This window comes from Paramormyrops kingsleyae, chromosome 10 (genome assembly GCF_048594095.1).
Source record: "Paramormyrops kingsleyae isolate MSU_618 chromosome 10, PKINGS_0.4, whole genome shotgun sequence".
Lineage (NCBI taxonomy): Eukaryota > Metazoa > Chordata > Actinopteri > Osteoglossiformes > Mormyridae > Paramormyrops > Paramormyrops kingsleyae.
The window spans coordinates 19,412,016-19,427,362 of NC_132806.1; the positions used below are offsets into that span (position 1 = coordinate 19,412,016).

The 15,347-nt window shown below is 43.7% G+C and overlaps 4 protein-coding genes across 8 annotated transcripts in view; 1 reads left to right on the plus strand and 3 right to left on the minus strand.

Annotated features, from left to right (window-relative positions):
- znf185 (zinc finger protein 185 with LIM domain) overlaps nt 1-2,719 on the minus strand; it is a 28,666-nt gene extending 25,947 nt beyond the window's left edge. For 3 of the 4 annotated variants that reach the window (XM_072717456.1, XM_072717457.1, XM_072717455.1), the window contains exons 1-2: nt 2,524-2,719; nt 889-943 (exon numbers count right to left, since the gene is read on the minus strand). In XM_072717456.1, the coding sequence (XP_072573557.1) occupies nt 889-898 (10 nt within the window). In that variant the 5' untranslated portion in view covers nt 899-943; nt 2,524-2,719. The remainder of the gene's footprint in view (nt 1-888; nt 944-2,523) is intronic. The other variant, XM_072717454.1, reaches the window with a different exon arrangement.
- A 1,956-nt stretch (nt 2,720-4,675) lies between these two features.
- On the minus strand, nt 4,676-8,570 carry nsdhl (NAD(P) dependent 3-beta-hydroxysteroid dehydrogenase NSDHL). Of its 2 annotated transcripts, none has more exons than XM_023811486.1 (8): nt 8,460-8,570; nt 8,166-8,230; nt 7,102-7,263; nt 6,773-6,919; nt 6,374-6,502; nt 5,905-6,047; nt 5,710-5,812; nt 4,676-5,617 (listed from the first exon to the last, which is right to left on the minus strand). In XM_023811486.1, the coding sequence occupies exons 1-8, from the start codon at nt 8,491-8,493 to the stop codon at nt 5,285-5,287; spliced, it is 1,116 nt and encodes a 371-aa protein (XP_023667254.1). In that variant the 5' UTR covers nt 8,494-8,570; the 3' UTR covers nt 4,676-5,284. The 2 variants fall into 2 exon arrangements, with proteins under 2 accessions (XP_023667254.1, XP_023667255.1); XM_023811487.2 differs by having other exon boundaries at nt 8,166-8,194; nt 8,460-8,565.
- Nucleotides 8,571-8,742: 172 nt separating this feature from the next.
- Nucleotides 8,743-12,503, plus strand: cetn2 (centrin, EF-hand protein, 2). Its single transcript, XM_023811488.2, has 5 exons — nt 8,743-9,099; nt 9,604-9,762; nt 10,031-10,159; nt 10,992-11,129; nt 11,376-12,503. Exons 1-5 carry the CDS (start codon nt 9,097-9,099, stop codon nt 11,463-11,465), a joined length of 519 nt encoding a protein of 172 aa, XP_023667256.1. The 5' UTR covers nt 8,743-9,096; the 3' UTR covers nt 11,466-12,503.
- A 709-nt stretch (nt 12,504-13,212) lies between these two features.
- Nucleotides 13,213-14,728, minus strand: LOC111843747 (uncharacterized). Its single transcript, XM_023811573.1, has 2 exons — nt 14,660-14,728; nt 13,213-14,126 (listed from the first exon to the last, which is right to left on the minus strand). The coding sequence occupies exon 2, from the start codon at nt 14,119-14,121 to the stop codon at nt 13,213-13,215; it is 909 nt and encodes a 302-aa protein (XP_023667341.1). The 5' UTR covers nt 14,122-14,126; nt 14,660-14,728.
- Nucleotides 14,729-15,347: the final 619 nt, after the last annotated feature.

Sequence of the window (15,347 nt, forward strand, 5' to 3'; positions counted from 1 at the left end):
TTCTGGACTGTTTATACCATGCTATACATTTTTTTGCTCCCTCCTTTTTCAAATGGCAGCCCTGTCATAAATTCCAGCTTTCTGAAGCTCTCGAAATACCATTTTGTTGAAAATGCGTTACAGAGATGCCGGGTCAATCCTGCGCTTATTCCTGAGTCCATACTTCTGTGCTGTTGAGCGACTGTCCTTTTAAGTGCCTGCCAATCCCACTTGGTAATCTCTGCTCCTCTCGACCACTGCAGGTTATCTGCATTTGGCGTATGTTGTCATCATTTTTGAGACAAACTCCCAATACAAAAAAACTATTTTGCACCAACATTTCAGGTGCTGGCTCTTTGGCCTCTTTGAAACTTAGCTGCCTTAAGTTGCTTTGAAAATTCACATATCAAAGTGCTGATTCAGACATTGTTGATAACTGACACATACTGATAATTGGCACTCAACCTCATATACCTCATGTTTATAGCTGCTTTTGTGCCTGTGATTTAATTATTTTTCACGTCATATTTGTTTTACTTTGCCCATATATAAATATGGTGTATGACCACTGTAGAAAAAACTATAATTATTCTTTAAAAATATTTGTAAATGAATGCAAAGAATGAGAGGAAGAATGTCACAGATGGTCTTGCTTTTCAGGTTGAAAGGGAAGTGAATACACAATGGAATGCTACAGTGTGTATTTTCAATCACAATAAAGCTGTTGGAAGCGGACAGCTCCGGAATGCATCAGCATCCACTGAAGGTAACATTCCAGGGTTCCATCATGCCACAAGCATTTCTTGGCGAAACCCTTTCACATTCAAACTCAGAGGGCAAAGAGCTTTCTGCTCAGTTTCATGATCGCCGCAAGTCACCCACTATGATGCTATTAAGCGACAAACTCACCTTTCGACATGGTCGTTGGCTGTCTGTACTGCTATGAGCTTCTTTATGGTGATGCCTGCATCAGAGAGATGGGCACATTAGTGGATACTGGTAGACAATTCAAATACCGTGTGTAAACTCTAAAGCACATGAAATATGGGAAACAGACCTTTTTAACAGGAATGGTAGAACTCCTATGTTTTACGTTCTTCCAGTCACACATTAGCACATTAGTAATTTTACCATGTCTACCAATTTTGTCTGTACTGATGATCTCTGCTCCAACTTAACTGTAAGTTCAGTATTAGTATAAAAGTGTCTACATTTAATGGTTGTAAATAAATTAAGTCCGTGGAGGTTTGTCTGTTGAGCATTCTTTGGTTATTTGAGCTTTCTAGTGTTCTCTATTTATTCAGACACAGTTCCTCTCAGTTAGGTTTCCAAAACAAGCATTATTTGGGCATGTCAAAGTCGACGTGCGAGGAGGAAGCAATCCGGGTGGAATGCGATGTTCCATTCAGCCTGGCTCCAGCTCTGCCTTGGCCCCCAGTATTCACACACACACACCCCCTTCTTGGATGCCTTCCCTGAGAGTCACCCAGCAGTCACCCTCTTGCCCCATACTGACATTACACATCAGGGATATGCACATTCTCCATGCAGTGGAGAAGGGGTTACCCATGCACACCAGCAGGGCCTCTAAAGAAACACTGACGCCTTCAACTTAAGCAAAATCACATTCAAATAGAGGATTTGCTTTTGGTTTACTTACACAGTTTATGAATCGACCATATCAGTGTTTTTCATACATTTCCTCATGTATTCATGGTATATTATCTATATATAATCTATCTATACAAACCGATTGCATACCTGCAATATCACGCAACAGAGTTTGTACTTTGGTAAAATGATACATAAACAAATGACTCCATAGAATGAAGGCTGCTAACAAACACTGAGAGGGAAATTAACCAGTCATAATTGACTTCTAGAAATCTGTTAATGGTCAATGCAGACCATTAATGACTCCTAAAGAGACATTTGTGTGGTTCCTGTTTGGTCTGTATATTCTCCCAATTATTTTATGTTGCTTGTGGGAAAGTAGGTGTGCCAGTGTGTCTGTCAATGTCACCTCCCAAAGCATTTTCCATCTCCATTATTATTTAACAGGTAATAACTTACATGTCTCACAGGTCTGTAATCTGTAATTATATGGTTTTGCAATATCCTACAATTTCAATTAACATTACAGAACCCCATAAAACAATACATATTTATATACAACCTGCAGTGTACTAAACATTACACATATGAAAAAGGAAAACATGAATTCATGCAGGAATACTTTCACCTCCTATGGTTATAACAGGAGAACTTAGGATACATTACAGGCAAACCTACAATTACAGTTAACCAGAAGTACAACTTAAAGTGAGACTATTACCAGAAGATAGAATTACAAACAGCTTGGAAGTTAACTTCAAAATCACCACCCAGATAACAAACCCAAACAGACTCTAACTTCTGCTGAATGTACCTCTCTGCAGAATGCCTTTATTTAAGTTCACCTAAGCTGTGCCTCGATTAAAGAAACACACGTTTTGCACAGCATAGATGTAGAAAAATCAAGAAAGCAGGACCTGGGAAACATACCTTTTTGGTCTGTGCAATCAGTCTGCGTTATCAGACGCTCCTCTCTGTTTGACAGGTGTCTTCCACTGTGATCAGGTTCAGGCAACACCGCAGACAAGCTCAACCAGTCAGTAAGGCTCTGCCCCACCCTGAGAATGGGCGAGGTCACACAGCACCAGCACACACAGAGGGTGCAGGGCGGAGGTTACTGCGTCTGACTGCTTGTTTGTTTCTACACACGTTTCTATCATTTCCTTGAGCATTACTTGGGTTGGGGGGAGGGATTAAGTCACATTCGGCCAACGAATCTCTTTTGACAGGCATCGGACTAGCAGTACTTAAGTTTAAAAGGTACGTCACGAAAACAAAGATCAAATGCGAAGCAAACGCCAAATCTGCTGAACGCGGCAAGAAATCATGCTGATGAACTTTCCCAGATGTATTTATATGTATACAAATACACTACGAAGCACTTCTGTTCTATGAATATTTTGAACATTGTTGACTGTTACTATACCCTGATGGCTTCCTGATATGCATTACTGATGTAATTCTGGTGCATACTGATATCTATCTGTGAATTCCTGATACAAATGATCTCCCCACTTTATGAAACCTCTGCTGCGGCATCCATTCAGACGCACAGCTTCTGTGTGTAAATAAAGGCATGTTAAAGTCAGCCGACCTAGTCAAGTGAAATTAAAGCCAATAAATTAGGTCCCAGGGTTCCCAGCACAGAACTGGGATGGAAATGCCCCAGGGAGGGCTGATAATTCAGAAGCTCCCCCCCCCCCCCCAGAGCAAAAATGTGTCCGCCTGCCTCAAACCCTGTTGCTGCTGGCAACAGAACGCACCTTGCCCACCAGTCAGAGACATTGGCTCACTAATATCCACCCCTAAACAACACAGAATGACGTATAAATAATTCTGCACAATGAGCGCAGCGATCCATTTCTAAACCATGAAATGGGCGTGAGCGGTGTGATGGAACATTGCCAAGGTTTCCCAGAGAGCAGAAACCCTTCTCTGCCCGTGGTTCCTGTTCACATGCCACCATGCAGCAGGTCCGGGCAGCAGGTGGTCAACAGCCATCATTCTAACTGACAGTCCAGGTGGTATGGTTCCCTTCCACAGAACCAATGCACCCACCCAAATCCAGCCACTACCTTGCGCAGGTCCCAGATAAACCCGTCTGACCGCTCCATCTGCAAATGCCTCTACCGTTTCATTGTTTGGAGAATTTTAGGCATCTGCAGGGCTGCCCACACCCCCAGCACCACACCAATCACCGGAATGACAAGCACTCCCCAGCAAAGTCGCCCTCTCCTCCAGCACTCGGTGACACTACCGGCCCCCATCCATCGACGTGAATCACCGGTAGGAGGAAGAGGGCAGAGCGGTGAGCAAGAGCAGAAACACGCCGCTTACTCCTGACCTGAGGCAGTCAGAGGGTCAGGTTTCACAGCACAGGATTTACGCCGCTTCCTGCAAAACGGTGAACAAAGTCAACCATGAGAAGCAGAGCAAACCGTCAGCCAGTACTGAAATGCAGTGCAGTGTCGACTAATCGAAATCAGTCAGAACTTCCTACTAATATTAGGGCTATAATGAGGTCGAGGCCCACAAACCTGGTAGCTTTTCTGTAAATATGCCAAGAAAGGATAATTCAATGGAAAAAAAAACCTGACCTACCAATAAATTTCAGAAATGTGTCCTTGGGAGAAGAGGAAGTGGTTGGATAGAAACATAATTTTGTTTTAACAGCAACAAAACTTTCCAAGGAGTTTATTTTGCTGTATGTGGCATTTTAAAGGTGTGGGGGGGGGGGGGGGGGGGGGGGGGCTGGAGCCTCCATGTTCTTCAAAAGGTCAGTGAAACACTCAAAACATTAACAAAAAAATCCATTAAATTGGTAATACGTTAATGTAAAGTGTAAGGACCATAATGTCAGCTTGATATTTTAGAAGGTCGTAACAAATATACTTTCTATTTTCAGAAATCAGCAAATAATTTCATCCATCCATCCATCCATTCATCCTCTAGCCACCTTATCCTGGTCAGGGCCACTTCCAGCCTATACGACGATAGGCCGCAGCTTGGCCACACACTCACAAACTATGGGCAATGAGACAAACTGAATATCTTCTGACCATGGAAAGAAATGTGCACGATATGAGGGAAACATCAGTGCCACTTTACTGAACCACTGCGTGATTAATATTTTCAGTTTACAATTTTTCAGCGTATGAAATGCATTGTACCCAGTTGCACAACATAAGAGTAACGGGGACAACAAGTTAATAAAAATGAAGAAATACCAGGTGAGTGGAAAACCTCAAGCAAAACACTGAGTGTGGAGAGTCTGAGCAACACCCACACTGACCCTAGTGTACATACAGCAGAAAGAAGGTGTAAAATGTGCTTTTTCATCTGAGCAACTTTAAAAGCTGTATTTAGTATAGCATTTAATCCAGCAAGGTACAATGAAGGGGATCAGAAAAGAGGTTTAAGAGTATAAATTTAGCTTACGGTCAGTTCACGTTACATACAAACATCAGTCATAACGAACAAACCACAAACACAAAAATATGTCTTTAATTCTGACACACACAGCCTTGTATGCAAGCAAACCACCAAGCACCTTGACAGGAGTGAAGGCAATGGTATGGAAACTGGATCACGCCCCCTGATGATCAAGCCACAGCCCCCACACTGATCAGGCCCCGCCCCCACATCAGTCAGGTTCCGCCCCCACACTGATCAGGCCCCGCCCCCACATCAGTCAGGCTCCGCGGCGCAGGTGTGGGTAGCTCTCCACAGTGCGGACGATGGCCTCCTGCAGGCCCACCAGCGGCCTGTAGCCCATGTCCTGTTTGGCGCGAGTGCAGCTGTAGTAGTGATGCGTCCCGGCCAGCGCCACACGCATGGGGGTGAAGGTGGGCCGCAGCCGCACCACGGGCCTCAGCAGCAGAGCCAACAGCCAGAGCAGCAGTGCCAGGCCGTACACCAGCCAATAGGGCAGGTGGTAGCGTGGGGCATCGTAGCCCAGCCCCATCAGCACCTGGGACATGAAGTCCCAGAACTGTACAGGCTCATCATTGGTGATATGGTAGGCCTGAAATGGGGAGGGGGGGGACGGGTTTAAAGGGCAGTCGTCAGTCATTCGCCAGGGATGCAGCCAGCATTGTGCTGCCGGAGGGTTCTTACTCTGCCGCAGAGAGGAGACTTGGGACGCAGGTGCTCAGCGGCCAGTATGAGCCCATGGACGACGTTCTCCACAAAGGTAAAGTCCACCAGGTTGCTCCCATCCCTGCATACACACACAGCAGGGCAGCAACCCGTCAGCACGGTCCAGGTTAGACTCAGCAACACCGTCCTTCCAGGAGGGCATGAGACTCTGACCCGATAATGAACTTCATCTTCCCCCGGCGCGCCGTGTCCACCAGGATTGGGACCAGCTGGGGGTCGCGGGGGCCAAAGATGCCATGGGGGCGGATGGCCACTGTAAGGAAGCCGTTCTCCTCATTACAGGCTTGCAGCACCAGCTGAAAGGCAGTGAACACACGAAATGTCAGGATTGGTTATATTATTCTGGGCTGGCTGCAGATTGAATGTCCAAACAGGGGATATGGAACTGGTTTCCAGTGCAATTTCCTGAACTGTCTGAAATGCCTCAGGAGGAATGCATGCTTTTTCTCAGTATTCTAGCTGGGTCAGTAAAAGATAAAACGATAAATGAACTACCAACATTCACAAAATTGATGCAAATACACTGGAGAGCAACCATACACAAGTTCCTATAACTTATGGTGGAACATGACATTTTGGCTAAATAAGCAGAGGAAAAACACAGAGAGAACCTAGGTCTTACCTTCTCTTGCTGAATCTTGGTCTCTGTGTAGTAGTCAATCGGCTTTTTGGCATAAGGAAGCTCTTCTTTTCCATCCTTGATGTCTGTCCCTTCAAACACCACACTGGCACTACTGGTAAGGACCAATTTCTAAAACACAAAAAAAAATACACACACCGATAGCATCCAAATAGTCCTGTTTTCAGCTTCAGTCCACTATCTTGCAATAATCAGTGATCAAGCATTGAACTGTACATTCAAAAATTAGTGCAAAACGATAATGTTTATTTTAGTTTTCTTTAGTAAAGTACTTACTGCCTGAGTACTTTTGAGCGGTGTAGTATCTTGTCACATTATGTGAACTGCTAACTATAGAGATGTGGCTCATTTCTCAATATTTGGCCAACTGTCGCCCCCTACCTGTACACCTGCTTCCTGGCAAGCCTCCAGCACTGCACCAGTGCCGTCCACATTAACCCTTTGGAAGAGGGAGCGGTCATCGCTGCCAGGAAAAGGGGAGGCGCAGTGAAACACCAGTGACACTCCTTGCAAGGCTGGCAGCAGGGCCTAAGGGGAGCAGGCGATCAGAAGTCTTCACACCGGCACTGAGGAGGAGTATTTTTCTCCTGGCACTGAAACAGCACTGTGGAAAAGCTCCAAAGCTCAACTCTTCAAAGCTTGCCAGCTAACAGCTGTTCAGGCAGATCAGCTTCACCATTTAGTGTGGATTTGCATGTGCAAAGACTCACCTGCTTATTACACAAATCCCCCAGGTGAAACGTGACCCCAGGCAGCTCATAAGACTGCTGGATATCAAACACGGACACAAGGTATCCCCGAACCAGGAGCTGCTCCACAAGGTGCCGTCCAAGAAACCCAGATCCACCGATGACTGTGCACCTCTTAGAGCTCTAAAGGAAAAAACTGCATTATCAAGTAAGTATGCAAAATCAATATCGGTTTATTATTAATCACATGCAAAGCTTATGTGGTAATCTCAAAAACAGGCAATGAACTTTGAAATCCACCAACTCATCCATCAATCTTCCATAAACTTAAGAAATACAGGATCGCAGTAACCCAGGAGGAAGCACCAAGCACAGCTTATTTTGGACTGCAGGAGGTGCATGAAATTTACTCTGAAATGCACATCGAAATGAATATAACAGGTGTTATGCAGAAAAAGGCATCCCTGCCGTAGAATGCATGCCTGTCTCTAAATGACCGATTGGTCGCTGATCTGAAACGAGTTGAGCTACTTTGTCGAGATAGGCTACCGTAGTGCTAATCAACAGCCCCAAAAAACCCGTAAAACTCTAACCCTAACCCCCAAAAAAACCAAAAAACCTCTAAAACCCTAACCCCTAAAAAACCCCTGACCCCCAAAAAACCCTTAAAAGCTCAACTCGTCGGAACACCAGCATGCATTCTAAGGCAGGGATGCCTTTTTCGGCATAACACCTGGACCATTTGTAATATGCTGTTCATTTAAAACACTGGAATACCATTATTTCCGTGCAATGACGCCCATCATTCAAAAAGGCAATCACGACAATATTAAAACATAATTTCATTAATAAAACACTACATTTAAATTACAGTTTAATGTCATGCCTACTAAAGAACTACCCTGCTATAGTAGCCTGGGCCTAGACTATATTGTCTGTCTAACATTGCACAACTAATTTTGAATTAACCCTCTCATCTATAATAAAATGTAGCTTATTACTTAATTTTATCAACCGCACCAAGCACATGTTCTTTACGTTGTAAAGACGAGTAGAGCTAATGAATAAACGTAAAGTACACTTACCGGCCGTATCCGTGTGGCCATTACTTCGACTACCAAAGACAAAAGGAAGAAAGCTGGTCTGCAGTCTAAAGTATAAATTAACAAAACAATCAAATATTAAAGGTCAATGCAGTTAGTGTAAACTTAAACCTCACATAACTTTTAAAAACTACGCTGCATTCGTAGCAATCAGTAATTAGACCAAAAATATATTCCTTCCTAACCACATTATAAAGGCTAAGAACATTCCTTAGTCAAACAAAAATAATACTGCTATAAAAGTTTCAAACATAAAATATCAATACAAAAACTCACCTAGGTACGCTGCACAAACCGATGAATGAACCATGTACCGATAGTAGTGCCATCATCAGCTGATTGTTTGGGGGAGCTCTCGTCCAATAGCGTGTGAACCAAACAGAGATCTATCCAATCGCGTTAATCTCATATTGACCACGCGAACCAACCAAATTGACGTTTTTGAAATAGCTCCGGCTGATGTTTGAAACTACACCCACGCGGAAGAAATCGACAAATCAACAGCCGCGCTCTGTATCACGTGTCCACTGCGCAGAATTAGTGCGTTCTCTGTAAGCGAGAGTAACTCATCTGACGTATAAAAGATTAATAAATACAGGAGATACCAGTATCCAATAACATAACATATGAAAATATTTTTCGCCCATTACCTACTGCGATTCTTGAATATTTCACTAAAACTGTTAACCAATAACAATGTGAAATGTTTCCCTATAGCCAATCAAACGTGCGTCATGATACTGGTCACAGTGACAGTCATCTAGTGACAGACCGCCATATGTCACGGAGGAGCGTGATTTCTGTCCAAGGAGTCTTATGTATCACTGTGTTACTCAGTGAATCTTTTGCGTGAACGTAGCTGGGCCCGCAAAAAGAATTCTTGTGTTTTCTGATTGCTGCCTCGCTGCCGAACATGGTAAGCAGTATGTTATTAAATCAATATGGTATCACATCATCGTTCATCAGTTTACTGCAGTTACATTTTCATGTGCTTGGTACAGATATTTACGTTGTTCGCAAATTACAATCAATTGTTTTCATTGACAATGCATCATAATTATTGTGCAGTTTACAATGGACAAATATTAGTAGTCATCACGCTCAAAATTTCAAAATGTTTTACAGAAATATATCGGTATTCCTTTAAATATGTTCTGTCATCAGAATATGGAGCAAAATATTTTCAATTATATGTAGTATGTTAGCGCAAATAGGATTAGGCAGATCGAAGATTACAATTGCGTGTGGTTTAAATGATGACAACGCTGCGTTTATTTTTGCATGGATTCGTTTTAAACCATTAAAAACACAGAATTAGTAAAAGTCAAAGAAAAGCTGGCATTTCTTCACATCCTCGCATCCAGTATTAAAACACCATTATGTAGTCATAAGTAAGATGCGGATCATTTTGCCTCCCCAGGCGACCAGCGCTAAGAAGCCCTCCCTAGGAGCCATGGCACCCCGGAAGAAGGCTGCTCTGAAGGCGGAGCTGACGGAGGAGCTGAAGCAGGAGATCAGGGAAGCCTTTGAGCTGTTCGACACCGAGGGCTCAGGACATATCGATGTCAAGGAACTGAAGGTTCATTCACCATGGTGTCTGTTCAGTTGTTCATTAATGTTGCATGCATTCACTGCATATACATGTAAGCAATTATGTTATAAATGTATGATGGCATGCAATGTTATCAAATGACCAAACGAGAGAAATTCAACAGCACATATATATGGGATGAAGCGGTTTGTTCTGTCCATGCAATTAAGCTAGACAAGTTTAATTATAAGTCACAATGAATTTCATAATTGAGGATGGACAGATTTTAGGGATCTGGTTCCCTTCTTTGTGACAGGTGGCCATGAGAGCATTGGGATTTGAGCCAAAAAAAGAGGAGATAAAGCGGATGGTCAGTGAGGTCGATAAGGATGGCACAGGGAAAATTGACTTCAATGATTTCCTGACAGTCATGACACAGAAAATGGTAAGCATTCCACAGCTCAGAAATGATCCTTTCCACCTGGATACATTATGTTCATTATGCAAATAATGATCAATTCTGATCTTTGTAAAGTAATGCCTACATCCCTTAAAAAATTCCTGGTTAACAGTGGTTTAGTAAGGTGTAATGTTTACCAGTCACAGATGGCAGAGCACAGACATTTTCCTAAAGATACAGTGCTCACAAATATTCTTGGGATGCTTGCTCAGTTCTGAAAAACGTTGCAGATTTATTGATGTCATAATAGAAGTTCATTGACAAGCAATGTTTAACATATCTGCACGTATCTTCGGCACAGACATTTTCTTTTAAGTGTCAATTTTCTTGACTGACTTATTCCATTCTGATCTTTACAATTGCACTTAATAGTAAACTGGAGTCACTGGCTCCCAAAGCGATATTAAACACAAATGTTTGGTGTTTTATGTTATTGCAAAGGTGTTACTAATTAAATAGGAATCAATGTTTCACAAATTAATTTTAAACTCCGATCAGGTCTTATAGAACTAAAATTTGGGTTTATTTATCACCACTTAAAATTAATGTTTTACTTAAAACTATTGGTTGTTTCTGATGCTATATTTTTTTCAAAACAAATGAATAAGGTAATGATTTGTGTTACAATAAATTACAATTTTTTTTAATATTGCTGAATTAAGCAAGTGTCCCAAGACTTTGTGAGCACTGTATGGATATATTAACTTAACAAAACTCAAGAAACACATTATTCAACATCACGGTCAATCCTGAGACCTCAAGTCCTTATAAAAGGGGCAGAATCATCTTCTCACTGAGCATTGCTGTGTCTCCACAGGCGGAGAAAGACTCCAAAGAGGAAATCCTGAAAGCGTTCCGTCTGTTTGACGACGACGAGACAGGGAAGATATCTTTCCGTAACCTGAAGAGGGTGGCCAAGGAGCTGGGGGAGAACCTCACAGATGAGGAGCTGCAGGTGAGAAGCAGTGAGGAGAGCTACACCTTCCTGTGGTCCCTTACAAAGCTGCTACACATAGGTTCACATTAACTAACCAGTGTTAAGAATTATGGGTAAAAAATAAAGAGAGAGAGATACCCTGGTATGTTGCTTGCTGATCTCACCGTGACAGACACTGTAATCACATTGATTCATTGGCGTGTGTCCATAGTCCTTCACACTACGATTAATGGACTTCCTTGTTTGATGGTGCCCTTCCTCCAGGAGATGATTGAAGAAGCTGACCGGGATGGCGATGGAGAGGTGAACCAGCAAGAGTTTCTGCGCATAATGAAGAAGACAAGCTTGTACTGAGGGCAGTCAGCCCCAGGAAGGGCCAGTATCCCCAGATGGGCGTGCTGACCTGCTCCCTTCTGGGGGACACAGTTACCTTCTGGTACATTAACACTGCTTTGTGGGGACCCACCATCTCCTGGGGAGCCAGAGTTACCATTTGGAACAAGAACAAAGCAAGGGGAGGGGGGGGGAGGCAATTCAGAACACAAGCTGAGCTTTAACCCAGCAAAGAATGTTTGTTGAGGTACCTACATGACTTTGGACCAAGTTCACTTTGGAATGTTTTTGCCAGGCTGAACTGGTTTTTTAAAAGTGTGATTTTCAGAGGTCATGTGAGCTTTAGCCATAGTATACCTGTATCTTTCTATATAGTAAATGTGTATTACAAGGGGTAAGAGAGTTCCACAAGATAGACAACTAATGTGCCAAAAACTGTAATCACTATTAAACAGCCCCCAAAGCATGGTCTTTCTAAGTCTGTTTTCTATTGGAGATGTACCTCCAATGGGGCTGTGTTTTCAAAGTTACATCCACAGTGCCTATGTATATTACAATCTGTCACAGGACTACAAGAACAGGGCTGTTGGGATTTTGAATCTGCCCTCTAACTGGAAACCTTATATGCCTAGATCCTTTGCCAGGTAAAGTACAATTGTAGTATTATTTAGTACCCAAAGCATCAGGCTCACCCTTTCATACGTTTTTGTGAGGTATTATTGATTTAAAATACAACTGAAATCGAATCCTTGCTTTGAGTCACCTTCAGCCAGTATTGCTGTGAATATATTTATGCCTGCTTGTATACGCTGTGACCTCTCCTTTGTACCACAGCCTCTGTAGAGAAACAAATTAGGTCAGTTCTTCCATTGCCCTGCTAGCGCCCCCCGGTGGCTATTGGCTGTATCTGAAGTGATCCTGTTGCTGGTTTCTTTGTTACTCCTGCTACATTTTTGTCATTGTATAGTTTTTGCTCCATGTTGTGTATTGATGGATGTTTTGTACAGATGCACTGCATATTCTATTTATCAAAGAAATCATTAAAAGATTTAACTCTTATTCTTATCCGTGTGCTTGAAATACTTTTCCCATCTCCTAGCATGATTCACGATTATTTTACCGGCATCATCTTATCTTTTCCATTGACGTTTGTTATAGGGAAACAAATGTTTATCGTGCAGTTCGCTGTGTAATACATCGCCTTCATTTCCCTGCCATTGGTACAGACCATCAGTTTAATTAAAAAAGTACTATGTTCTTTTAAAAGAAATGCGGCCCTTTTTTCTCCCGCGTGTTGACCTAGATCACTGAGGCTTAGGGAAACGGAGAATATCTGCCTGATAACATGAATAGGCGTAGGGTTTATTATTCTCTCTCTGTGTGTTTTATACAAGAGACGAAAGAGTACAAAAGGTTACTAGGCAGCCGGGTGGCATCATGTAGAAGGTATGATTGTTCTACTTGGAAAACTTTAATGCAGATACAAAGAGTCCATGGAGAACGGTTTAGTGCAGTTTCCCAATCTGGTCCTTGGGGACCCCCGACACATTTTTGCTCCCTCCCAGCTCCCAGTAGCTAAAAACATAGACTGCCTGGGAGTCCCCAAAGACTGGGTTGGGAAACAGTGGTTTAGTGTATCAACACCACTGGGATTCCACATCAGGTGACCAATAACCATTGGGGCCCCTTAGAAAGAGTGTCACTTACTGCTTTCTGGGCTGGGCTGGGCTGGGCTCGGCCTGAGTGAGAGCCTGTGTGGGCCAGTTGGTCACTGGCGGAGGTGGATGTGATTTCTCAGGGCACCAGGCAGCACCCTCTTCTGCAGTTCCCGGGAGCGATAGCCGTACACCAGTGGGATCAGGGAGACTCCCAGGTTGTAGATGGTGTAGGCGGCCATGTCCAGGGAGACACAGTGCAGGGTGCTGGGCAGCAGGTAGCTGTCCATGAGGATGGGCACTGAGTAGAAGAGCATCTGCACTGCCTGCATGGCCAGCGTGACCCGGGCGCGGCGCGAGCGGAGGAGCCCCCTCGCGTCCCTGCAGAGCAGCAGGAAGCACGCCAGCATGGTCAGGTAGCAGGCAGGCAGCACCAGGGCGCCCATGACCAGGGAGAAGGCCCGCAGCATAGGGGTCTCGGAGAGGCATTCGGCCACCAGCAGCATCCGGCAGCGCGGCAGGAAAAGGTCCACCTTCATGTTTTTCAAGGCCACGTACAAGGTGACCGAGCCGGCGAGGAGGGGGGCCGCCCACACTGCCAGCACCAGGACCCGCTGCCGGGTGGGGCTCAGCAGCAGCTCGTAGCGGAGGGGCCACTTGATTGCCACGTAGCGGTCCACCGCCAGGGCGGCGCTGAGGAGCACGTCCACCATGCAGCAAGCCTGCGAGGCCAAGGAGAAGACCAGGCACTGGGCCACGGGGATGCCCAGCCTGGAGGTGAGCAGGGCAGCCTGAAGCATCAGGAAGAGCAGCTGCAGGCTGTCGCAGCAGAGCAGATGGGCAAGCAGCATGAAGCGCAGTTTGCTCAAGAGCGCAGGTGGCCGGACGATGGCTAGCAGCAAGGGGGCACTCAGCAGCAAGTTAACCCCGTAACTCAGGCAGGTCAAGGTCAGCTTGATGTCATAATAGAGGTCAGAAGTCTGAATGGAGGCCTTTAGCTCCGTAATATTGCACGTCACCATCCCTCCTGCAACAGTCAAGAATGTGAGCATTACTGCACCACAGACAGGGGAATAAAGGTTTGCATGCCTCGGGGTTCCTGCTACTGTAAAGCATATCTCAGCTATTCAGAGGTCAATCACTTAATAATAAAATAACAGATATAATTATTCTAAACCAAAAAAAAGAAATCAGATAGGAAAGTCAGACACTATGACAGCTTGATAAGTTCAAATGTTAGCAAAGTCCCTGAACGCTTCAGAAAGAAAAATCTAAAGACAATCAAGATTTTTTTTTTTTTTTTTTTTTTTAACTCAAAACGATCAATTAATCAGTTGAGATTAGGGGAGACTATACAGGTTCATGACTTCACTTTACTTTATGTCAATGTAATCAGTTGTTAATGTAACATACATTTCAAAAGTGAGAGAATGGAAAATGACAAAGTAATTAAGAGTTGCATGAATATTTCATTAGCAAATGCTAATAGCTAAAACGATAGTGAAAACTAAGCCCACAACCAAACTGAGGAGCAAAGGGAAAGAAAAAAAATGTACTCACCAAAATCCTTAAGTGCATTAAAAGACAGGGATTATTGCAAATGCATGCTTTTAAATGCACTGGAGCAAGTATCCCACAGGTGCAAGAGGCTTACATGGAAGAGAAGCAGGGAAAATCTACCAGCCCTCCTCCAGCATGCACTATGACATCCCACACCTTGGTGATCACCTTATCAGATGTCACTGAAAAGGTTTTTTTTTTTAATATATATATATATATATATATATATATATATATATAAAGAGAAACCTTCACACATCACAAAACAGAAAGGTGGAAATTAAATGTTTGTCACAGCAGCGCTTGCTGCTAGTGTCAACATTTATCCAGCCACTTGCTGTGCACAAAACAAAACAAGGCTACATGCGACAAGAAGTCCATTGTTTTTTTTCCATCCTCCTACCGTTGCTTGGTGAGACTCAAAGGGAGTCCATCCCTGTATGGCTGTATACCAGGGCTATTCAAATCATGGTTCTCAAGGTCCAAGCCCTGCTGAGTTTCCAGCCTCCTTTACCCAGGAACTAGTTGGGAAGCCTCTGGCCAGAATCAGTAATTAAAGTAGATCTGAAAACAAGACCTAGATTTGGAATCATGGTGAAGAGCCCTGTTGTAAATGCTAGTTACTATTGTACTACACTGACTTCTGAGGTCACAATGCTGGGAGGTACCTTTTTACCACGCTCACTGG

Excerpts from the sequence above, each read along its gene's own strand:
- nsdhl (XM_023811486.1), bottom strand. The coding sequence starts at position 8,493 with ATGGTTCATTCATCGGTTTGTGCAGCGTACCTAG. Across the intron at positions 7,264-8,165 it reads TGGCCACACGGATACGGCCG|AGCTCTAAGAGGTGCACAGT; the intron begins GTAAGTGTACTT and ends TTTTTCCTTTAG. Across the intron at positions 6,048-6,373 it reads CCAAGATTCAGCAAGAGAAG|CTGGTGCTGCAAGCCTGTAA; the intron begins GTAAGACCTAGG and ends ACTGCCTTTCAG.
- cetn2 (XM_023811488.2), top strand. Across the intron at positions 9,763-10,030 it reads TCGATGTCAAGGAACTGAAG|GTGGCCATGAGAGCATTGGG; the intron begins GTTCATTCACCA and ends TCTTTGTGACAG. Across the intron at positions 11,130-11,375 it reads TCACAGATGAGGAGCTGCAG|GAGATGATTGAAGAAGCTGA; the intron begins GTGAGAAGCAGT and ends CCCTTCCTCCAG.
- LOC111843747 (XM_023811573.1), bottom strand. The coding sequence starts at position 14,121 with ATGGTGACGTGCAATATTACGGAGCTAAAGGCCTCCATTCAGACTTCT.